The sequence below is a fragment of the Telopea speciosissima genome, chromosome 6 (assembly GCF_018873765.1).
Source record: "Telopea speciosissima isolate NSW1024214 ecotype Mountain lineage chromosome 6, Tspe_v1, whole genome shotgun sequence".
In the NCBI taxonomy this organism is placed as follows: domain Eukaryota; kingdom Viridiplantae; phylum Streptophyta; class Magnoliopsida; order Proteales; family Proteaceae; genus Telopea; species Telopea speciosissima.
Window position 1 is genome coordinate 43,212,340 of NC_057921.1, and position 24,904 is coordinate 43,237,243.

A 24,904-nucleotide genomic window follows, 5' to 3' on the forward strand; every position below is an offset into this window, starting at 1 on the left:
AATCTATTGTTATAGAGGTCTCATATATGTGTATCTGCATTGCTAAATTCTGATTTAGACTTAAAGGTTACTGGTCTTCTAGCGTTTTCAGCTGATGTTGTAAGCAGTTGAGGTCTGAGATGGAAAGCTGGTGCAAACCCACAAATCTCTAGATAATACAACGGAGCACATGAGGAACTCATTGGGTCGCCTGAGAATAGAGAGGACAGTGCGAGGCCCATGAGAACTATGGCACCTTTTGTAGGTGGTACCAATGGATGGAGGAGAGTTGGATTAAGGACCGCTGCCTCTGAGGCAGTGATGAATTCTAATTGTAATATGAGGAATTCAGTATCTTGTCAGTTATAACTAACTTGTTATAATTTAAGTGCCAAACTGGATTTCATAACCTCCTTCATGTATTCAGAGTTCAATTCCATTGGGTTATCTTCTCTCTTCCAAGCTTGTACACAAAGTGATTTGTTAAACTAAGACAAGGGATCCTCATGCTGCCAGTTTGGGATGGAATCCCAACGCCCAGCCAATGGGGGCATGAGATGGGGTGCTTCACGGCTCGTCAAGAAGGAGAGAGGGATTCCCACGGGTAAAAACTCATTTGAGCCGCCTAGCCTGGCCTTGATAAGTTTATCAAAGTGGCGTATCTTAGTTGTATTACATGGAATGATGATGTGACAATTTTGACAATTTGATAGAAAGTAGATGGTCTAATTTATCCACTTATTAAATTTAAGCCTAATTCAATCAAATGTCCACCTATATATTGGTATGCATCCCTATGTGTGTCCATGCGTTCCATTGGTATCCTGACTATTGTTTGGTCTCTCAGTCCTGATTTTTCAAATTCTATTTTGTCATTGGCACTGTTTGGCTCAACTTTTCATGAGCAGATGACCTTAGGGTCTACTGTTGACAAAAAGCGAGCCCATCTACCATGTGGCAAATAGTTGGACCATGGGCCAGTCTGAAAAAGTTATCTTATATTTGGCGAGCCCATCTGACCTACCATGGGCCATTCAGAAAAAGTTATCCTATATTGGGCAAAAGTGTTGGACTACTATCCTAAGCACAGTGGCTGATATTTTTAGGCCACGTGGAGGGTAATATTGCCAATTAGATGGATATGATACTATTTGGATTAGCCACATGTTAAATCTGATGACCTAGCCATGTAGTCAATCTTATATTTGATTTTTCCTTTGTATTTTCAACTGTTAAATTATCTTAACCTTTCTATGGTTTTTTTTTTCAACCATTTTTCAAGGCTTCACTTTCCCATATTGCGTCCAACAAAAAACTTTCCCCTTGGCTTATATTTGATAGTTAAATTAAAGATTACATGTGAATCAAATCTGGCTTTGAGTGCAATGTGGTAGTAGTAGTTTGTTATACGGTGTGACCAAGCAAACTTCTAAATAAGCTAGTTCCAACCCTTTTGTTTGGGGACCTTTATCCGCTGCTGTAACTAGAGCGTTGCTGTGCGCATCGTGCGATGCAATAGCAGCCATGTGTGCACAGTGGGGCCTGCTGTGCACACATGGCTGCTGCTGCACCGCACGATATGTACAGCAGCACTCCAGCTACAACAGTAGATAAAAATTCTTTGTTTGGTTGTGTCATTTTGTATGAAAGTTTTTTAACTCAAATTTATGGGAGAGAGAACGCTACTTGGTAGTGTGGGCCTACGTCAGCGGGGGGATCAATGGGAATGCACACCCAAGCATTCAATATGGGGTGCGGGATTGTTATTTCGCCACCCATATATCTAGGCATAGGGGGTGCAACCAAGCAGCTTTATTTTCCCCCAAATTCATGTAGAGTAATGGGAAACCATGACATCAAAGTACAATTTCCCTCGCACATGAGATTCTTTATTATTTTCTCTTCTCTATTCTGAAGATGTGGATTCCATGTGGATGAAATCATTCTCATGTAGATTTCTCTCCAAACTAACTTCGTGCGATACCCTCTCCCTTAAAACAATCTAGATGATGGAAGTTTAGTGTGATCAAACATATGACCCATTGACCCACAACTTTTTTTTTTTTTTTGTTAGAATTTGAAAATTTTATTACGGATCATTGACGCGGGGAAAATCCCGGACTAAGGATTACAAGAAGTGATGAAAGGAGAGGAGAAAGCAACCAACAACGGGACAGAAAGAAACGGGAGGCACATGTCGCTAAAACGTGGGCCTCATGTACAATAGAACGAGAAACTAAAGCAAAGGAAACATAGGTAAAAAGAATGAAACAAAACTAAAACATCCTCCACAACGGCCATGGTGGCCCAATCTAAAGAAGATGAGAATCACCGAAGGGCCAGCACCACAAGACAACAGTCTGAGAGAACCATCAGGTGGGTAATCTGCAAGCTACACCCGAGAAGCAGGACGTCATGGATAGCCTCAGCTTCAAACAAAGAAGCCAACGAACCTAAACTAGCCTTACACCTGGCACCAAGAAAACGACCATCAGAGTCACAAATCAAAGAACCACGACCACCCCTACATAAGGAGGGAAGCCAAGAGCCATCAGTAAAAGCAAAAAAGCAAGATGGGGGAGGGTGGTTAGATGGGATGATTGGAGGGCTATGAGGGATGCTATTAGAGGTGATTGTGGTCCCCAATTTACTTTCTTCCACAAAAAGATGATAAATAGTCATAGTAGATAGTAAATCAGAAAGGGTGAATTTAAAAATAGCATTGTTTCTTGATTTCCAAATCACCCAAATTAAAAATGTTCATAAAATATTAAAATCCCTCTGGTTTAGGTAATCATGAAAGAGATTGCATATGATTGTTATCCATTCTCGAAAATGATTTCCTTGGAATTGGCTTGTTAAGACATGCAAAGGGGACGCCCGCCAGCACTCAACAAGAAAAGAGCACTGAAAAAGGGCATGGGAAATGGTTTCATCTTGGCTTTTACAAATGGGGCAAAGAGGGGAAGTTGCTAGATTCCTAGCTACCAAAAGTTACTTAACTACTAAGCCCTCAGAGCTACATATTCAAAGAAAAAGCTTAATTTTGGGTAGTATAGGAAGATTCCAAAGCCAAACCCAAAACAGGTCCGAGGTAGATGTAGTGGGCTGGTTTAAGGATTGAACCAACATGTGATAGGCAGAGCCGATGGGCACCTATCATGATACCCATGGCATTCGCTCTTGACCCGTTGTCTTTTGATCTCTGATATACTCGCATATAGCTCGATTACCCATTGTCTTCTGATCTCTGCTATATTCAGATATAGCTCGATCACCCGTTAACCCATTGTCTTCTGATCCCTGCTATATATAGCCCAATCATCCGTTGATCCGTTGATCTCTGCTATACTCACATATAGCTCGATCACCCGTTGACCCATTGTCTTTTCGATCTTTGCTATATTCATAGCTCAATCATCCGTTAACCCGTTATATTTTTTATCTCTACTATACTCACATATAGCACGATCACCCGTTGACCCATTGTCTTTCCGATCTCTGCTATACTCGCATATAACTCAATCATTCGTTGACCCGTTGTCTTTTTTATCTTTGATATACTCACATTTATCTCGATCATCCGTTAACCCATTGCCTTTTTTATGTTTCCTATACTCACATATAACTCGATCACCCATTGGTCCGTTGTCTTCTGATATCTGCTATACTCATATATAGTTCGATCACTCGTTATCTTTTTGATCTCTGCTATACTCGCATGTAGCTCGATCACCCATTGTCTTTTGATCTCTGCTATACTCGCATATAGCTCAATCACCCATTATCATCTGAACTCTGCTATACTCACATATAGCTCGATCACCCGTTGCCTTCTGATCTCTGCTATACTCGCATATATCTTAATCACCCGTTGTCTTTCGATCTTTGTTATACTCGCATATAGCTCGATCATACGTTGTCTTCTGATCTTTGTTATACTCGCATATAGCTCAATCATCTGTTGACCCGTTGTCTTTCCTTTGGGATTCGTTGAATCACGATCGAGTAATGCCGTCTCATCTTCATATGACTGATAATGAATAAATGATGGATTTTGACCGAATCTGGTTTTTACCATCGATTTTTATTAAGCATAGCTCTATTATCAGTTTTTAATAAAGATTTATCAATCGATTTATCGAAAAATGGTTTTATTGTTCAACTCCGCCACTTATGAGCAAAGTGATGGCAGTACATGCTCCTGGTGACAAAATCAAGCGATCTTTTATCTTCGCCCTTCAATTGTTGGCACAGGCCTCAGCCAAAGAGGGGTAAACTGTAGACGCTGAATTTTGTCACCACTCCCGACGATGACGACAATCGGACACATATAGCTGATGACATCCCCCATGGGCACTTTTTCCATTTCCTCCAAAACCAGAAACACACTTGACTTGCATGGGGCCCATACCTGAGCCATTGCAACAAGCCACAGCCCAAGGGCTACCGCAGCACCGCAGTAGTGCTTGCACTACAATAGCGCCACCAACGGGCGAAAACCCCTATAAACAAGGGTCTTTCCCCCTCATTTATAGCAAGTTCCAGATCTCAAAAAGTGTGCTCCCAGATCCCATTTTTCACCCTTTTGCTTCCCAAAGCCCTGTTTCGCCCATTTCGGGGTTTGTCCCACCTCCAGTTTTGAATCCATGAGTTTTGTTACCTTGCCCAAAGCCCGGATCATCTGAATCTGACTCTTCCAACCCATTTCATCTTATTCCATTTAAGACTTGAGAATTCTTTGGCGTAGTTACTTCGTCTGAGGATCTAGCATTTGGCTCCCAAAATCTCGTGACGCTATTACTCTGCCCGAGGTTCCAAGATTCAGTATTCATAAGCTTTTACCCTGCTTAAGATTCCAGGACTCAATCATTGTAAGTCATTATTCTGTCCAAGATCTCAAGACCCAATACTTGTAAGTTGTCACTCTGTCAGACAGAGGATAAGTCAATCATTTCTCTCCACCTTAGCCGGGGGACGCTTTCCATCTTGCATTTTTCGTGATCGCATTGGTTTAGTGTGTAGTTTATGCATTCTCATAATCGCATTGGTTTAGTGTACATACATTTCCATCGTTAACTTTTGATTTTGGCGCAATGTAGACCTTTAAGCATTCATGTGTAGTGTACATAGTAGTTAGAGTGTAATGTAGTTTAGTTTTATTCAAAAAGTTTGTGCATCGTTACTTAGCCATACATGTTGATATAGGACATTTATAAAGGGAGAATATTCAAAAATAAGCATCTAGTAGAAAAACTGGTTTACCCGGCCGAGGTGGGTCCTTAATACCTTCTCACTCTCATAACTTGACCATTTACCCCAAATCTCTGACCAGATCAAACGGAATCATGTAGCCTTTCATAGAGCTACACCAATTGGATCCTAAGCCCTAACCCTAGGTGGCGACTCCATTCCATATGCTTGTATGACCCTCATCCCTTGATAATTGGCATGAGACCTTTCTTTCCATCGAGGAGCACGGATGACACAACCATCCACAGATGGAAAACCCTTGCGGGAAATAATCCTCCCGTGCGTTGGCGGAACGGATCCTCACAATATATTGCCTTTTATTCTTCTTCTTCTTTTTATTCATTGGAACAATCATGTCTCCATGATAAGATTTCTACTTTGCTTCAACTGAAGCATGAGATGACCAATGTCTCCATGATCAATGATATTGTTGTGGTGTTACCTATCAATTTTCTATGTTTCCTTTTCGAATTTGGTTAATTTGGATTTGATTGCATTATACCCTTATGTTTATCATCAAGGTAATTTGAATATTTCAACCAATGGAGTTTAGGACAGTCATATATTATCACTACCACATGGATACTTCAGCTGAGACTATTGTTGACCAGACCGGTATGGTTACCGAGACATGGTATGCGATATATACAACACAATTATCAGACATGTCCCAGTAGGTCATACTGTGACATTCAAAGTCAGGATAACCAAGATATGGAAGTGAATGAGGATTCAAATGTTTATGAGATGTTTGAATTGAACAATAGAGTGGATGTCATTAATTTGTTTGTATATGATGTCCGTGTTAATGACCACCCGAGTTATACTTATTCAATCAATGACTTCCCTGATGCACTAGTGAGAAGGAAAGGTAGAACTGACATCCAGCAAAGTCAGAATGGGGTTAATAGTGTTGTCTTACAAAATCAAACTGGGTTTGGTAGTGACATCCAATAGAGTCAGCTTGGGGTTGGTAGTGTTGTCTTTCAAAATCAAACTGGGTTTGATAATGACATCCAATAGAGTCAGCTTGGGGATGGTAGTAATGTCCACCAAATTCAGCATGGTTCTGATACTGTTGTCCAACAAAGTTAGACTGGAACTGGAGTTAGTCAAGTAAAGATGCAAAGTAGAAAGGGTGATGATACTTTTAGGGCTTCCAGTAGGACTGATGCAAAGGATAAAGAACTCATTGATGAAGGTATTGAAATTGGTACTGAATCTGATCCTAATTGGAAATGTACAATTGATGATAATAAAATTTTGGAGGAGAGTGATAGTGATATTAATACTGAATATGAGGAGAAAAACATGGAATGTGATGACTAAGAGGGTGGTGTGGGAGGGGATAAGCCTCAAGAGGAAAATATGATTGTTGATGTTTGGAGCGATTATGATTCTGAGAATTATTATGGACTTTTCCCTGATGATGCTAACAATGTTGGAGTTAGTAAATTAAAATTAAAAGTTGGGATGCAATTTGATGATGTGGGATATTTTAGGAATGTACTTCAAGAGTATGTTAATTCAGATGGTTTTGATAAATTATTTATTAAAAATAAAAAGACAAGGGGTTACCATTGTGTGCAAAGGAGATGAATGTACATGGAGAGTACATGTTTCACCTTGTGAAGATGGAATCACATATGAATTAAGTCATTGTGTGATGAACATACTTGTGTAAGAGGGGGGATCAAATAAGTCTATCACATCTATTTGGGTAGCCAAAGCACTTGTAGTTCAGTTGAAAGTAGACCCTGATATGACGACCAAGGTAATGATAACCTATTTCATAAAAAAGTATGGAGTTACAATACCTTATCTTATATTACACAGAAGGAAAAAAAAAAAAAAAAGCCCTTACAGTCCATGAAGGTAGTCATGCAAAATCAAATGTCAAGCTACTTAATTATATTGAAACACTTCAAGAGAAAAGTCTATTAAGTGTGATAAAGATCCATTATGAGCCAAGGCAGTCACTGACAGATCCTCCAGTTTGAGAGTCTGTTCATCTGTTTTCAAGCTTGCATGAGTGTTTTTTTGAATGGTTGCAGACCATTTAGGGCTTGATAGTTACCACCTCAAGGGTATGTATGGAGGGGTTCTACTGGCTGCAATATCTATAGATAGAAACGGAGGGTTGTTCCCCAGTGCTTATGGTGTTGTTGAAAGTGAAGGTAGAGAGAGTTGGCAATGGTTTTTAAGTTATTTATATACTGCAGTCTACAAATTCACAACTGAGTTTCAAATCACTTTTATGTCTGATAAATAAAATGTATATTTTTTTTTGGATATTGTGAAATAAAACTATAAAACAACCCAAATAAGTAAACATTTTCTTATTTTTGTTGTGCAGGGGCTACATCAAGCAATCAATGAGGTATTTGATGGGTGTCATCATAGATCTTGAAGTAGACATATGTACCAAAACTTCAATAAGAAGCATATAAGTGTGGTACTAAGGAGGTTTATTTGGACAACAGCTAAGGCAACTACTGCATTATCTTTTGAGAAAACAATGAATGAAATTAAAACCATTGAAAGAGAAGCTTATGATTGGTTAAGTAGAAATTCCCCTGAATCATGGTCTAAGCATGACTTCGATTTCAGATGCAAAAGTGGCCATATCACCAATAATTTGTGTGAATCGTTTAACCAATGGATTAACCCTTTTGACACAAGCCCATTCTGATTTTAATTGATAAGATAAGAAAGTAAATGATGGATGTACTGTAAAATAGGTATACTTTGGGTTGCACATTGAAGGGAAAAGTCACACCAAAAGTACAGAAAAGGCTGGAATGGCTCTGTAATAAAGAAAGAGTTGTATGATCATTTCTTTTGGATTAGATGAGTTTGAAGTGACAGATCGTCAAGGAATGTATGAAGTTAATTTGAAAAACCGCACTTGCCATTGTAAGGTTTGGGAGAGTACAAGAATACCTTGTAGATATGCAGTAAGTTATATCAGGTACAAAAGGTGTTAAATCCGTGCCCCAAACCCCGGTTTAAAGCCCGGTCTAACTGGTCTGGTTAAACCTATGTAGAATCGGCGGCGATGTACTCCAGGGAGCTATGGGCAATGATACTCAAACCGTCCCACAAGATCGTTAACTTTGAGACGGGAGAGGTCGTCGAGGATAGGTTCATCGACAAGGACAGGGGGAGGTTTGTCAACAAAGGAGTGTTCTTGGTGTACCCTCCGTAGACGGATCCACGGGACCCGACCCGATTTGATGTACCGCTTTACGACGACTGGGAGTAAGCCATTATTCTTATGCTCCAATTATAGTATAAATAATATTACATATAGATAATTTATTTGGGCTTGGGGGTGTAGCACCCCTTTAATTAAAGATGGAGATGGCCTGTGGGCCTCATTAACTTGAGGCCCAATAACTTGAACTTGAACCTAAAGAATTGGTGTTCAACCAAACAGACCCTAGAACATTTAGGCCTAAGGACCAACACCCAGCCAAACATGCCCTAGGGACCTTTTGGGATAGATAACACCAAAACCACTATTCCCATCTCACACTAAACCTAAATCTATTTGGGGAGAAAAGAAGAGAAGGAGAGGAAGAAGGAAGTGTGGAAGGGAGGAGGATTCACTCACTCACCATCCCCATTTGGTAAGTCCCTCACCTAACCACCATTACTTCTCTCATCTTCATTTAACCTCTCCATCCTTGGATTTTGGGTGGTGTCCTACTATTAATGGCTTCACCAACCTATTGGAGAAACCATTAATGAAATGTACTAAAACCTCCTTGAAGTGGTAACTAAAAGCTTCCATCCTCCCCATTTGGTGACCTAAGCCATCAATGCCAACTCTAGCTCAAGAATACATAAGCTAGGGTTCATTGATTTCAAATCTATAACCCATCTCATGTGTAAGCTTGGGTTTATAAACCCTCTTATTTAAGAGACCTAAAACCCTAGATTTAGGTGATAACTCTAACCATAATAGTACGGTATAACCCTAGGATACACCCATTTGAGCCATGAAACCAAAGCCCAAGCCAAGTATTCAATGTAAGTCTTTTTTGTAAAAAGGTAGATGCAGTCGGATGAAAACGGTAGAAGCAACCTAGGTGCCCTTCTACCTTTTTCAGATCTGCCTTTCTACCTTTTTCTCTCTACCTAAAAAAGGTAAAATGAAAATGGTAGAAGCAACCCAGAACCCTTCTACCCTTTTTAGAAATTGCTTCTACCATTTTGCAATATTAACCTTTTTTAATTCCTATTGATTCCTATCCCTTTGGGAACCTTAGTAGTAGCCTCTTATGTGTCTTTTTGTGCATCTAGGGCACCCAAACATGGGGGTCGACTCACATTCTAGCACGCCAGATCACCCACGACTCGATCAAACCAAAACTCAAGGTGAGAAAATCGGATACCCGAACCTACTTGCATTTCATTATATGATTGTCATACACATACATGTATGTTTACTTGTCGGAAATCTATTATTTGATAATGGAGACTCTCCCATGTTGAGTGTAGACATTAGGATGCACTTTACTTTTAATTATTGTTATGATGTGATATTTAATTGAAAGTATAGTGATGTATATTGTGAATGACAATGCTGTGCTATCTGATAATGACGGAATCCATATGTATTGTGTGTGTACACCACTAGATAGTAAGTGTTGTTAGCTAGGTATTGCGTACCTAGTGCTACGACCCTCTCCAACAGGGGTTTACGTGTTGGGTGACCCTCCACGGGGAAACCAGCGATTCCGATTGAGGACTAGGATCAACGATTTCGATCGAGGATTGGAACCGTGGCAATGGGGTTAACCTTGGAGGTTTGCTGGGTAAACCAGTGATTTCGATTGAGGTACTGGGACCTACGAGTCTGATCGAGGACCGAGACCAACAGGCTCCCAGCGCAACTCGGGTTTGACATCGTCGGATAAGCCATCCGTGAGAGGTGGAGGGTCGGGGATGCTACCTAGGGTGTTGCAGTAGCACTATACCTGACTTAGAGGTTAGAGTTAGGTGCACATGTAATCATTGATTTATGCATCATAACATTATCATCCATACATATTATAACCCTTTACATGATTCGATTTACTCATTGGGCTCAATAGAGCTCACCCCTCGTGGAAACTTCTGTTTAGATTATGATGCAGGTTTGGTGGAGCTAAGCGGCTCAAAGCCCATGGCCCCTGAGGGCGACAGTGGTGAGGATTGGTGGGCTCCTGAGGAAGGGGAGCATGGACCAGATTGCTACTGTGAGACTTGCTACTTAGGAGAGTAGCTTATTGAGATATTGGGTCGGTGGCCCCTTTTTGGACATTTACTTCTTGGATATTACTTTTTGGATATTACGTTTTGGATACTAGCTACTTCATTATTTTAATCCTGTCATGAAGAATGTATTATTTATATACTATGTAATACATAAGTCCTAATGGGATGTCATCATGGTTTCGAGTATGTGTGGTGGATCATGGAACAGGGATAAACATTGACCGTATGTTATTATATTATCATTTAGCTTCTGTTACTCTAATTTAATTATATTATATTATCTCCTAATCATTTGTGTCTTATGCGGTGTGGATGAGTTAGCTTAAATACTGCATCTGTGATCCTGACGGTATTACGGGAGCGTATTTATATGCTTTGGTCATAGATTCTGATGGTTCAGAATTTTGGGTGTGACAACCTGGTATTAGGTATCAGAGCGTGATGCTCTACCTTAAGCTAACTCATGATCCGACCAATCCGATTTACTCCCTTATAGGGTTAACTAAAAGCTTATGAGAACACATCGAATAATTAGAAGACAATTAAAGGGGTAAGGAGATTTGAAACCATAAATAACAAAACAGTGTTGATCTGGGAGGACACCCAGATTTACAACTAAGCATTTAAAAGACAAAGACTAGAGACATTACAACTGAGTCAAATAAAGTTAAAACAGTTAATTAAAAAGTCTAAATTTCGAGACAACAAGAAAGAAACTCAATCAAATATCATCATTGTGGTGCTGGTGGTGGTGGCGTATCAGGAGAATCGACGCCCCTCGTGCGATGCTCCATACGGACCACTCTGTCGTGCATGTCATGATACATCCCATGCATGTCGCGATACGCCCCAAGCATGTCATGACACATCCCGTGCATGTAGCGGAACATACCCCCGAACTCTGCTAGCTGGCCCTGGAACCTATCTAGGCGCGAGGTGATGGTGGTCATCTGACCAGTAAGAAACCCAAGAGTAGGCTCAGCCGCCCTGGAAGAAGTCGCCTCCGCATCATGAGTGCCGACAAACTGTAAGCGAGGACGTAAGCCACTACGGCGGCTCGTCTGAGGCATAGACCCTCTAGTGTGATAATTGCCCTCCCCAGAGTGTCGATCACTCTGCGGAAGGACCTCCATACCAGCCTATTCCTGAATGTCCTGAGGATCGCCCGCCACCGGCCTCGCACCTCCCACATCCCCACCTTTCACCTCATCTCTTCCCTCGCTACTCTCATCACCGCTGCCCTCCTCTTCATTGTCCTCCTCTTCGCTACTATCGCTTGAGCTCACGTCAGTACACACAGGATCCTCATCGCTACCTTCTCTTCCCCTCAATCTCATCCTACGGATGGCAGTTTTACAAAACCTCGTTGGTATTTCATCCAATACATCTTCCGCATCGAACTCCACCCTAAAGTGCGAAAAAATGGCCGTGAGTAACTTCCCATAGGGAAGGTACTTCTCATTTCACCTAGTAGCTTTGAAAGCCATGGTCCGGACGATCACGTTAGTAAGATTAAGGCGACGCCCAATAATCAAGCATAAGGCCACAAAGGAAGTCATCAACCCCGCTTCATCGAGATAACATACTGTAGGCAATAAGTTCGCATGTACTAATCGAGTAAACACCCTAACAGTGGGATGGTAAACGGAGGAGTCGAAACTTCCATTTCTATTGTCTTGTCTTAAGGAGCTACTAATGGTGGTGTCTTCTTCCAGAGTAAGGTGCAACGTGTTTTTCCTCCCAGGTGGGTAGTAAGTCATCTCACCTTCATTGGAGACCCCGATAATAGTAGCCAATTGTGCGGAGGTGAAGGAAATATTCTTACCCTTAACCCTGGTACGAATGCCCAATGTTCCATCGTTCTGTTCTTCCGAGCTGAGATTTACATAGAAATATCGCACAAGATCCGGATAGGCACCGTGAGGATATGCAAGTATAGAAGTCTATCCTTGGGCGGCAAACCTCTCCTGAACCTTGAATGAGGACAGATGACTTGTGTAGATATCCCTCTCACTCAACACAGTCTTGTTTACACAGTTAGCCATCCGATGCGCGTGCTCCCAAGATCGAAATAGAGCTTCATCGTATGGCTGTGGGGGTGGAATTCTACCCCTACCTTTCCCTCCTTTTTGTGCTCTATCTCTTCCTCTGCCACAACCTCTACCGGCTGCCCTTGGAGGCATGTTGGATACCTACACATCAAAGATAATAGAAAATAAGAACCCCAAAAAAAAATATCATGGTTTGGGGTGTTACTTTGGGATTGAAGGTATGAATCATGCTATGAGTTGTTAAAACCTCCATGGATTGTGTAAGAATAAGAACTCATACAAGATTCTCATAGTGGGCATAGAAGGAAAAAGGGGAGAAGGAGAAGAGAACCATTATAAACTTTCCCAAAGATGTATGGGAATTTTAAAATTTTTGAAGGAAAGGAGAAAGCATACCTCGATGGGGATTGAGAGGAGAAACCAATGGATGAGTCTTGGATGCTTGAAGGAGAAGAATCGAAACCCTCCTTTAGATGCTTGGAGACTCCCTCCACGGTTTTGTGGTGTTGAGAATATAGAGAATGAAGGCCGCTGGCCCTTAAAATAAAAAAATAAAAATCCAAGTGGGAGCCAATCTATGCCAAAGAGTAGGTCACAACGTAAGGAAATGCCAAAGAGCTCTAGTGAAAGGGAAGGAGACTACTTCTAAAAACCTTAAGGTAAATCAAGTTTTAATTTTGTCTCTTAAAGTAACAGAAATAGAGCTCCACTAATGCATTATTATTGTATGATTGTGTAGAGAAATGACATAAGTGGGAGCCAATCTAATGCCAACACATCTCAAAGAATAACCACCAGACCAAAGACTTCTTCTAGCACCACTAAAACTAAAGAAAATATACAATCCAAAACTTTAGCACAAAAAAAAATCCAAAGAAGAGAAAAAGAAAAAAAAGAAGAAGAAAGTGATAGAGTAAAGCAACAAGAAGGGACAAGGCAAGGGACAAGGCAGTGAAGACATGAGTGGAATGAGATGAGAGAAGTCAATGAAGACATGATTTTCTAAGTTGATGTGGATGTAGTTTGAACATGATACTTTGGTTGATGTGTTGTTTTAAGCTACTTTTTTCATGTTAATGGACTGAATCTGTTAATTTCTCTCATATCAAATTGGGATTTCTTCTCTGTATGATTCTTACTATTAGTGGGTAGCCACAAGAAAATCAGGATAAATTTTTTTTTTTAAAACAACGAACTATTCTATCATTTTCAAGTAAATAATTACATTTTTAGATCTTGGAAACAAAGAAACAAAGATCGGCCCAAACCTTAATTAAGACCCAAACCTTCAGAGAAACACAGACAAAAATCAAACTGAAAAACACCAATATAAACAGTCAAATCTTCTTCATGACCTCAGCATTAAGATATCCATGACCTGACTCACGAACCTCAACCTCAAACTCGTTATCTTCTTCATTCACGTCCCTTGTAGTTAAACATGTCACATACCATAAACTTTTCATTTAAACTTTTCACCACCACACCACCATTTTTCTTGAATATTCGTTCTAAGATGAAATCAAGAGAAAGAGAAAGTCCTCTTCTACTTTTGTTGCATTGTCATGCAACTTTGAAACTTCCTTCAGCTCCTTCTTTAAAACTCTCCTTGGGGTGGGCAAGGCATTTTGGGTATATTACACCCCTAACAATCCCCCCTAATGTACGCCCAATAACAGAGCACTCATGGTACCGGGGAAACTCGAACTCGTGACCACCTGCTCTGATACCAGTTGTAGGATCAAGCGCTTGCCAATCCCCCAAAAGACGTATTGTGAGAGAAGGTACAATTTTATTTTCTTATTGTACATCAGTCAGCGCGCATCGCTCCGTCCGAGCCGGGATCTGGGCATGGTATTTTGGGTACATTAAACCCCTAACATATTTTTCCCTCATTTATGGTAGGCAAGGATCTAAACTGTAATCTGACGTATTCAATTTTATACTCTTGAGGTGGCAGGCTTAATGCTTTCCTTTCCTTTCCTGATAAATTATATGAAGTGGAACTGTTAAAGTCATGGATTGGTAGATCAATCTGCGTAAATTTATGGTTTGAACTATTGCTTTTCTCTCTTTGATTTTGTAATTGTATTAGTATGATAAACTTGAGTTTCTCCATTTTAGGTGCATATCTACCCTTGACCCAGGTGCCCATTTGGCCCCATAATATGATACCCTCAGTTCCAAAAAAAAACTTCTTAATCTATTATGGGGCAGAATCAGTGGTCGAACAAATCACCATTTGATCAAATTTTAGATCAAATATATCGAACTTATAATGCAAGCATCACTTATTTCTACCCACATCACTTATCAAACAGGGATTTCGATTTTAGGTTTCAGGTCTAAAAGAGTAATCTTACTCGAAATAGGACTATGTCAAACAAGATTAGGTAGGTGAAAACAAAAAGGGGAGATTTGAGTTTTTGATCTAATTGACAGACTTTAACATTTGAAAACAAACATGGGTCTCAATAAACATCATTAATTTGTTCATTACTGAATGGTTTATTAGATCAAATATTCACATTTTTTTGCCTATAAACATTACTACAAATACATTAACAAAGAAAACCAAAACACAACTACAAACAAGTTTCATTGACCTAACTATTTCATCCAATTTAGTCTTCCAACTGTAAACCTCCTGCTGTAACCCTTAGTTAACTTCTCGCAAGCCCCGTATCTCTTCTGACAATACTCGCATCTACTCTTCCAACTCTTGTACATCATGGGTTATTGGTGCATTAATGGGATCACACCAAATGAAATAGTTATAGCCATTATAATTTGGGCATTGAGTAAAATAGTCTATTTTGATTATTGTCCGTCTCTGAGAGCCTAATCGCCGCTTTCCAATTACATTTACACCTCAATGATCGGTACTTGAGGACAACAGATTTGCTGGAATTAATACTTCTGGTAGACATTTATTCTGTCAAATATATACAATAAAGTAAGCCCTAAACTATTTTACTGAAATCAAAGAGAGATGAGATGACAAGTGATTCATAAAAGAGGATAAGCTAGCACCTAGGAGTGCCAAATTTATCCGCACCAATAGGCCCCAACCTGAATCGACCGGTTGAAGCTAGAGACCAGCCCAATTGAGTACTAAACATGTAGGGCTCAAGCACTGATTGATTAATAATTAGGCACCCTCAGTGCAAGGTAGTGTCACGACGGTCGTTCGACCATAACCGATCGATAATCCACCATTTATTGTCCGCTTACCTCATTTAACTAATTTAGTCAATTTATGGCCCATTTAAGAATCGATTATAGCCTAATTATTTAGCTAGCCGCTTTAAAGCTCAATTATAGCCCGATCATGGTCCTGTATTCAACCAACTTAATAGAAATGTGTCCTTATTCTATGAGGGCCAATTACCTAAGCTGACATAATTAGTGCGGGACCTTAGATTGGTGGGACTGATCAGTCCCGACCGGTTGACACTCATACTAGTACATCTTTCTCTCTCTCCTCATATATAATGACATCTGTACCCCCATTTATGAAACCGTTTCATTTTCCCTTTTAGTGTGCTCTCCTATGCCCCTTTTCCCTTTATTTTTTTTCCATCGGGTATATGGGACTCACGAAATACGTTGATGGATGCAATCGGAGATGGGTGCAATTAAAAATTTCGATTTGGAGGCAACATAGTCTTCAAGCCCTACCTACTCAAAACAGAAACAACAGTTAATAGTTTATACTCTTATTTCCAACCCAATAACTCTGCTTTGCTAGCGGACCTCGCGAACCAGGTATGGACCTCTCTCTTTCTTTCTCGATCGATTGTTTCAACTTCCCCACTCTGTGTTATTCGATAGGTAAAGAGCTTAGTTTGTCATTTTTTTTTGTAAATTCTTCAGTGAATGTAGTCTTCTGGTCTAGGTTTATAGTTTGTACTTTTATCTATGATTTTTTACTATTGTCTGATTAAATGAACACCATTTTTTACTCTCTTTTTTTTTTTTGTAAATTATACTACATATTGTTATTTAGCACTAGCTTTTTGTTCTATTAGAACTTGGATTATGATTAATTTTATTTTACTTTTTTATTGTCCGTTCTTATTTTGTTTCTGTTTAAAAAATGTATAGTATTAAAAGCTGATGTATTGTCCTGAACACCTCGATCCCTTGCCCAATGCTACCAAAAAAAAAGAGGGGGAGGGGGGAGAAGGGACTTGATGAATACATAGTAAATCTATACTATGAGTGAATGGGAGGGTAAGCTAGCACTTAGGGATGCCAAATTTGTCCACATAAATAGGCCCCAACCTTAATTGATCGGTTGAAGCCTGAACATGTAGGGCTCGAGCATTGATCGATTAATAATCGAGCACTCCCGGTGCAAGGTAGTGTCGTGACAGTCGTCCGACCATGGCCGATCGATAATTGCCCGTTTATTGTCCGATTAGCCTATCTAACTAATTTAGTCAATTTATGGCCCATTTAAGGACGATTATAGTCCAATTATTCAATTAATTGGTTTAAAGCCCCATTATAGCTTGATCATGGTCAGGTAATCGATCAATTGAATAAAAAAGTATCCTTGCCCTACGAGGGCCGATTACCTGAGTTGATAGAATTAGTGCCGGACCTTAAATTGGTGGGGACTGATCAGTCCCAACTGCTTGACACTCATACTATCACCATCTTTCTCTCTCTCTCCTCCTCCTCATATGAAATGATATCTTTAGCCCCATTTACGAAACCGTCTCATTGCCCCTTTTGGTATGATCCCCTATGCCCCTTTTCTTTTTTTTCTCCCTCTGGGTATATGGGACTCCTGGCATACTTCGGTGGATGGAATCAGAAATACATGCAATTAAATATCGATTTGGAAGCAACATTGTTTTTTAACCCTACCTGCCAAAAAATAAATAAATAAACAGAACAACAGTTAATAGTTCACACTCTTCTCTCCAACCCAACGACTAACAAACCTCACGAACTAGGTATGGACCTCTCTCTTTCTTTTTCGATCAATCATTTCAACTTCCTCACTCTGTGTTATTTGATATGTAAAGAGCTTAGTTCGTCACTTCTAAAAAACAAAATTCTTAAGAGAATGTAGTTTTCAGGTCTCAGGTTATAGGCTGTAGTTTTGTCTTGAAATTGCTAATATTGTCTGATTAAATGGACACTAATTTCCCCTATTTTTTGCCATTTATGTTGCATATTGTTACTTAGCACTAGCACTTTGTTCTTATAGAACTTGGGTTGTGATTAATTTTCTTTTATTTTTTATTATCCGTTCTAATTTTGATTCTGTTTGGAGAATGCATAGTATTGGCAGCTGATGTTTTTATCCATAATACCTCCCTTGCCAAGTGCTACAAAAAGAAGAGAAAGAAAAGAGGGGGAGGGGGAGGGGGAGGGGGAGGGGGAGGGGAAGGGGGGAGAAGGACTTGATGAACATATAGTAAATTTATACTATGAGTGAATGAGGCGTTAAGTTAGCATCAAGGGGTGCCAAATTTGTCCGCACCAATAGGCCCCAATCTAAATCGACCAATTGAAGCCTTAGACTGACATGACTGATTACTAAACATGTAGGGCTCGAGCATTGATTGATTAATAATTAGGCACTCCTGGTGCAAGGTAGCGTCGCGACGGTCATCCGATCAGGACTGATCAATACTCGACCGTTTATGGTCCGATTAACCCATTTAAGCCAATTTAGTCCATTTATGGCCCATTTAAGGGTTGATTATAGTTCAATTATTTAATTAGCCAATTTAAAGCCCAATTATAGCCCGATCATGGTCCTGTAATCAACCAAACGAATAGAAATGTGTCCTTGCCCTACGAGGGCCAATTACCTATGCTGGCAGAATTAGTGCAGGACTGATCAGTCTCGACCGGTTGACACTCATACTAGCACCATCTTTCTCTCTCTCATCCTCATATATAATGACATCTTTACCCTAATTTACGAAACCGTTTCATTGCCCCTTTTCCCTTTATTTTTTTCCACTGAGTATATGGAACTCATGACATATGTCGATGGATGCAATTGGAGATGGGTGCAATTAAATTTCTATTTGGAGGCAACACAGTCTTCAAGCCTTACCTGCTCGAAATAGAAACAAAAACAACAGTTAATAGTTTACACTATTCTTTTCAACCCAACAACTTTGCTTTGCTAGCAAACCTCGCGAACTAAGTATGAATCTCTCTCTTTCTTTCTCAATCGATCGTTTCAACTTCCTGACTCTGTGTCATTTGATAGGTAAAGAGCTTAGTTCGTGAATTATTATTATTATTTTTTTTTAAATTCTTCAGTGAATGTAGTTTTCTGATCTTGGTTTGTAGGCTTTACTTTTGTCTTGAATTTTCTACTATTGTCTGATTATGTTATATATTGTTATTTAACACTACCTTTTTGTTTTGTTAGACCTTGGATTGTGATTAGGATTGTTATTAATTTCTTTTCATTTTTATTGTTCGTGCTGATTTCGATTCTGTTTGGAGAATGCATACTATTGGAATTATGTTTTTTTCTTGAACACCTCTCTTCACCAGGTAATCTCTCTCTCTCTCTCTCATTTTGCACACATGCTAACTTTTGGCCCTCTTACCCAAAAAAAACCAAAAAAAACCTTTGGCCCCATTTGGTAACACTCCTCTGGAATGTTCTTATTATTTTACGGGAATCAATATAGAACAAGTATGCTTTTGGGACAGCCGGTCCATTCTTTTGTTCCTACGGACTGAACCTGATGAAAATAAAGTTGAAAAGAACATAAATTGGGGTGTTTCTTTGTTCTTCAAAGCTACCAAAAAAAAAAATTCACTTTGAAAGACAAACAAGGGTTGAAAATACCCAATTCCCAAATCCCAATAGAACACACACCCGGCTCTCTCACGGAAACCCTTCTGCTCTTGGCGCCCGTTCAACTGCTGCAATCCGAAGACCAAGAAAATCGATTCCATTGCAAGGTAAATCAAAATTCTGCAACTCTCTACTACTCGAGTGAACGTACGCTCGCAAAGCTGAAGCTCGTCTCTCTCTATGCAACTCAATCGACTTGCTGAATAGGCGTCCGAGTGTCCAGGTATGGCTTCGAAACCGTTGCTCCTCACTCTCTCTTCACCCCTCTTCTCACTCTGTCGCTTTCACTCTCCCTGTCTATCTCTCTCTTTCTCGATTTCTCGCTGTAGCCTAGGTTTCCTTTCACTCGAAGTTGAGGTGAATGTCCAAACAGGGGAACCTTTACTTCTCCCTATCCCTATTCCAAAAACCGAAAATTTCTCATTTCCCCATCGTTTTCAACCCCAAACCCTAAAATCCCCAAAATTTCAAACCGGGGTTTTTTCATCTTGATATGCATATCGTTAGTTTGGAACTTCGGCATTCCTTTAAGGATCACTTACAATTCTGTTGAAGCTTTTTTATTTTTTTAAATGAAAATTTATTTTATCCACTCAAAGATGAAGATGGAATAAAGCAACTATTGGATTTCATTTTTGCAGGGAAAATAGAAGAGAAAGTTGGATCAGTGGTGAACAAATCTATTGTTCATACCTTACAATCCCAGGTGAGTCAATTTTGGTGTATATATTTGTGCATTTTGAGCCTTAAGTCCTTATCAATTTATATTATCTACATCATAAGAAATACTGCAAGTTAAAGAATTAGAAAGTTTTGCCTTGTTGTCTGTATTGTCGTTCACCCAACATTGAAATTGTTCAAGTGGTTAGGATTATCTAGCGAAGGCAATTTTTCACTTGGAGACGCCTTCGTGGGACTGAACAATTCAAAAATGTCTACCATGTACACAACTGTTATCAAAAGTTCACCCTGTGTTATTAGTTGAACATTGAAATTGTTCAAGTGGTTAGGATTATCTAGCGAAGGCAATTTTTCACTTGGAGACGCCTTCGTGGGACTTACAATGTTACACAACTGTTATCGAAACTTCACCCTGTGTTATTATTTGAATATAATGTTGTGTGGTATCCTACCATTTTATAATGCTGAGGGATAAGAGAGGATATGGCACCTAACCACTGGTTTAGAACCTCGAGCCTAGAGAGACGATGTAATTGTTGGAACTCACAAGCAAATATGAGTTTTAGATATCTTGCATTCAAGTGGTTCACTGTGTTACCCTTGATTTACTGTCAGTGATTTAACATACCTACAGGCTTACAGGCAACGGTAAAACTTTTGAAGGGCTTGTGCTTAGCCTTAGAGGAGGTGTGCTAAGAGTTTAAGGATTAGTATAAGAAGAACATTATTCCTTTTACTCTTGCTTGACAGCAATTTTTTTTTAAGGTAAAATGCTTGACAACAATCAATTGCATAAAATGGATAATTCTGTCAATGGGAGTAAATACACTACTTGTACTAGCTGTACAAGCAATAGGACACAGCCACATAAAATTACATGGGTCAACTGAACTTGATAAAGACATTAACTGAATTGTTAGTGAGAATATCCAGTTTGGCTTTGATCATAATCAATGAATCATTAGCTGTTCACTCATATAGTTCACAGAAAAGATAGGCATTGCTCATTGCTTCAGGTGAAAACCAATAACAGATACAGCCCAAGCTTAGTTCCCCTTTTTCTACTATTATTTGTTTGACCAGTTAGAAAAACCAGCACTAGACTGTGATCCTTTCCTATTCTTGGTTGGTAAGCAATTGTTGTATTTTTGAAACTGCATCCAATTAGCATTTTAAAATTGAAGAGCTATGTTTAAACCTCATTGTTATGTGGCATCTCTCACATTAAACATGTAAATTTTGTATGTAAAATATACTAGATATGCTGACTTGCTGAGTCATGTAATTCTTATGCTGCATGATAGATGTGAAAGTTTTATGCAGAATATGAAAGAGATGAGTAATGTATAAACGAGGTGGTAGTTGTACATTTTTCTAAGATCTTTTCATTTCTATTTAATTATGTATGATGTAGGTGAAGTGATGACTACCGAAGAGGAATCCATTGAACAAGCTGCTGCAGCTCGGCGTGAGAGGCTGAAAGCTCTTAGAGCTGCTCAGGAGCTCTTAAACACCCCTGACGATGATTCAGTTCAAAATGAGGATAAGAAGGAGGATTCTGACGGTGTTGATGAAGACGGGTGAGCCTTTTATACTAATTTTCATTAGCATGTTCTCTTTTACTCTTTGTTCACCTATTCATAGCATATTTTGATTGAGAATAACACTAGGTTGATGATGAACTAGTTTATGAATATGAGCACCTAAGCCAAAGAAAACAGACCCCACAGCAATGAGAAAAGAAACATGAAACAAAGATAAACCAACATTACAAAGAGGTAAGCTGTCTGAGAAGCATAATCTAGTTTGGAGCATTGCTTGGCAAACTTATCAGCATACTTGTAATGATTTTTGGTGTATTTATGTTAGTGAAATAGCAATAGAAAAAGATCCACAGAAGTTCTAATAGGAGATTAGCTTAACAGGATCACAAATAGGGTTTAATAGAACAGCCAAAAGGAGAAATATTAAATAACGTGGAACAATTCTGCAGTGCATGTCAGAAAATATAGCAAGAGTCTGCCCTATGCAGGCTAGTACAGTAAGTTCACAGATCAAGGGGAAAAACCAGAATTTAATAACAGAACTTCAGATAGATCATAAGTAGTTAGATCATGAATTGTAACTGATATGTAAGATCTGAGATCAAACAGAGTAGTAATAAGAGAGATCTGAATCAAAACAGCAATCTGAAATTAGGTAGAAACAAAGGTATCACAGGTGATAGGAAACTACATATGTCTGACCGGTTATATAAATAGATGGGATAGAAAAATAAAGAGGATAAGCAGCATAGAAATAGAGTAGGTTTCTATTATCTCGCAAGGATTTTTAGCTTTATGTATTGGCTTGTAATCTTCCAATGGAATAGAATGGAACGTAGAAAATTTGTGTTTTGTTTGAGTTGTGGTGTGGTTCGACTGTAGCCGTGTGGGTTCTTTCTTCTTCTCTGTGCAACTCTCAACTGATCCCTTCCTTCCCTCAAGGTCAGTTTTCCCTCCTCTTCTTGTTCTTCTTCCTTTCTTTCTTCCTGTTGCAACTAGTAATTTACCATGACTGGTGGCAGAGTTCTGACTCACGCCTCAACTCTTTTCAAGCCTGCTATTTCGCTGATGGTCCTTTATTCAAGTCTGTTGATGTAACGAGTTGCGCCAATTCCCCCGCTGCTAAGAAAGATGGCGGCCTTTCTGAAGTTGAAGTTCCTGAGGCAAACACTTCAATCTGCTGTTTGAGGTCTTCTCCTTGCTCCCGAGGTTTTTATTCCTGGTCATAAGGAAAAACAGCGATGGCAGACCCCCTTTCCTCAGCCTATTTAAAGATTGTCTTAGACCAGCAGCAAGAAAAGGTGCCCTAACAAAATAAGGCGTGCTAACGTGCAACGGTTGTTATAGATCAGCTAGCGCTCAATCCGTTGCTTGTTTGCATGGGGTACTTCTCCAACTTATCGGGTTTTCACTCGATTAAGGTCACAGTGTCTACCGCTATCCTTTTGTCTGGGGTATCAGAGCCTTATCCTTCCTAAAGAGGATACAGTATAGTTCTCCCCTTGTTCGACAAGGGATGGACATCCCTATCTAATATGCCTACGAATTCAAACCCTTCATTCTACTCGATTGTTTATTCCCTTTTTTTCTGGGAATACCCTTTTCTGGCAATGGAATGGGTTCAGTAAGAGGGAACTTTATCTCTCTTGTAACTTGTCCTTTCCGTCTCAAACTCAGGAATTTAAACTTCCTCCCTAGGGCGACTTAGCCTGCAGAACTTGAGGCCAGCAGAGTCTCCCTGTTCTGAGAAACTAAACCCTCTTCTGGACTGAATCCACCAGTTCCACACAGAGAGGTTTCAGCAATCTTGATCTTGCCTCTGGTATGTTGTTTGAGATTGCTATCAGTTGATCTTAAGAGGATTCTATGGTTGGATCATACCCCTAAAGTTTCAGTCTGGTTGGTGTTTATTGAAGGGAGTTCTCTCCATTGCAACATGTACTGTTTTCTGGCTCCTTCTGTTTCTGTCCATGGGTGTCGGGAGGTTAAAGGAGACATTTTTCTCTTCATTACTATTAAAGACCAAATATGTTAAATGACCCTTTAGCCCCTGCTTCCACAACTTAATTCTATTTTCCCTCTCTTATTCAAGTTATAGTTTTACCCTTCCCTCTTCATACTTACCAAGAAGAGGATCTAAACTTCTGTTTATTTATTTAGTTGCCATTACATTCTTATAATTGGAATCTTGTCATTTGGGTGGGCCCGTAGAGACCCCAAAGCAGGCTCTTGTGACCCGGGATCGCATCAGTCCCATTTTAGGCTAGTAAGAGTTTTGTTAATTTTGTTTGTTTATTTGAAGTAGGGTGAAGTGAGAATTTTGTTCCATAGTTCGTGGTAGAAGTGTTATCCAAGACAAATGAGATCATCATTGAATCTGATGGTGATGTTTTCATCGAATTTTCAGTTTCTTTTTTACTTTGATGGTGATGAATGTTATGTATTTCATTCTTCCAAACATGTTATCATAGGTGGTTAATCATGGATGGAAGAACATAAGGTTGTCCTTGATTGTGAAGGGAACTCATGTATATCCGTCTTAGTGTAGCTAAAGTTACACACCATATGCTCCATCTGTGTTCTACTTATCTTAAAATCTCTTGATTCCAAAGTTGATTTTCATAACTCCAACTTAGCGTTAATCCTTGCTTTTGTTTCGTCTACCAAAACAATATCATCAACAAAAAGCATATACCAAGTGATGTAGATAAGTCACCTGAAGGGTTTATTTTATTGGAAATAAGCTTTGGGTTGGGTTATGTATGTGTTGGGCCTTTGATCCCAAGGGTTTACTTTGTAATTGGCCAATTTAATAAGCCTAAAATATGGGTAGACAGTAGGAAAACGGGATTTACTTCATTAGTATAGTTAGAGTCCTATTTTGGGTCTGTTTTCTTTATTATTTCACTTTCCTAGTCAATTTAGGATACTTTTATTAGTTTAGGATTGGGTTAGGCCTTTCCTTTTTAGTGTCTAAGTCTATTTTTGAGTCTTCTATATAAGTTTGTAAGGGAGGCCAGCATTGTACACGAATTTGATTAATGAAATATTGGCTTGAGCCTTTATGAAAATCCTGAGATAGGATGGGTGAGATGCCCACACTGAGATAACCCACGCTTCCTTTCCCCCTTCTTCTTCCCTACCCGATCCCCATTCTTCTTCTATTTTCTGTTTTGTTTTAAAACCTGCAACCAAGCCATCGAGTGTGCATTCTGGAGTTTGCATCAAGATTTTGCGATCCAAGAGTCATTCAACACCATTGGTTCGATTGTTGTGGCTTCTCT

The 24,904-nt window shown here is 39.5% G+C and overlaps 1 protein-coding gene across 2 annotated transcripts in view; it reads left to right on the forward strand.

The window, feature by feature from the left end:
- The first annotated feature begins 16,258 nt into the window (after window positions 1-16,258).
- The window catches only part of LOC122663662 (coiled-coil domain-containing protein 12), a 38,060-nt gene continuing 29,414 nt past the window's right edge, over window positions 16,259-24,904 (forward strand). The window contains exons 1-2 of one of the 2 annotated variants that reach the window (XM_043859279.1): window positions 16,259-16,316; window positions 21,491-21,656. In XM_043859279.1, coding sequence (XP_043715214.1) covers window positions 21,499-21,656 — 158 coding nt within the window. In that variant the 5' untranslated portion in view covers window positions 16,259-16,316; window positions 21,491-21,498. Of the gene's footprint in view, window positions 16,383-21,490; window positions 21,657-24,904 lie in introns of both variants that reach the window. The other variant, XM_043859278.1, reaches the window with a different exon arrangement.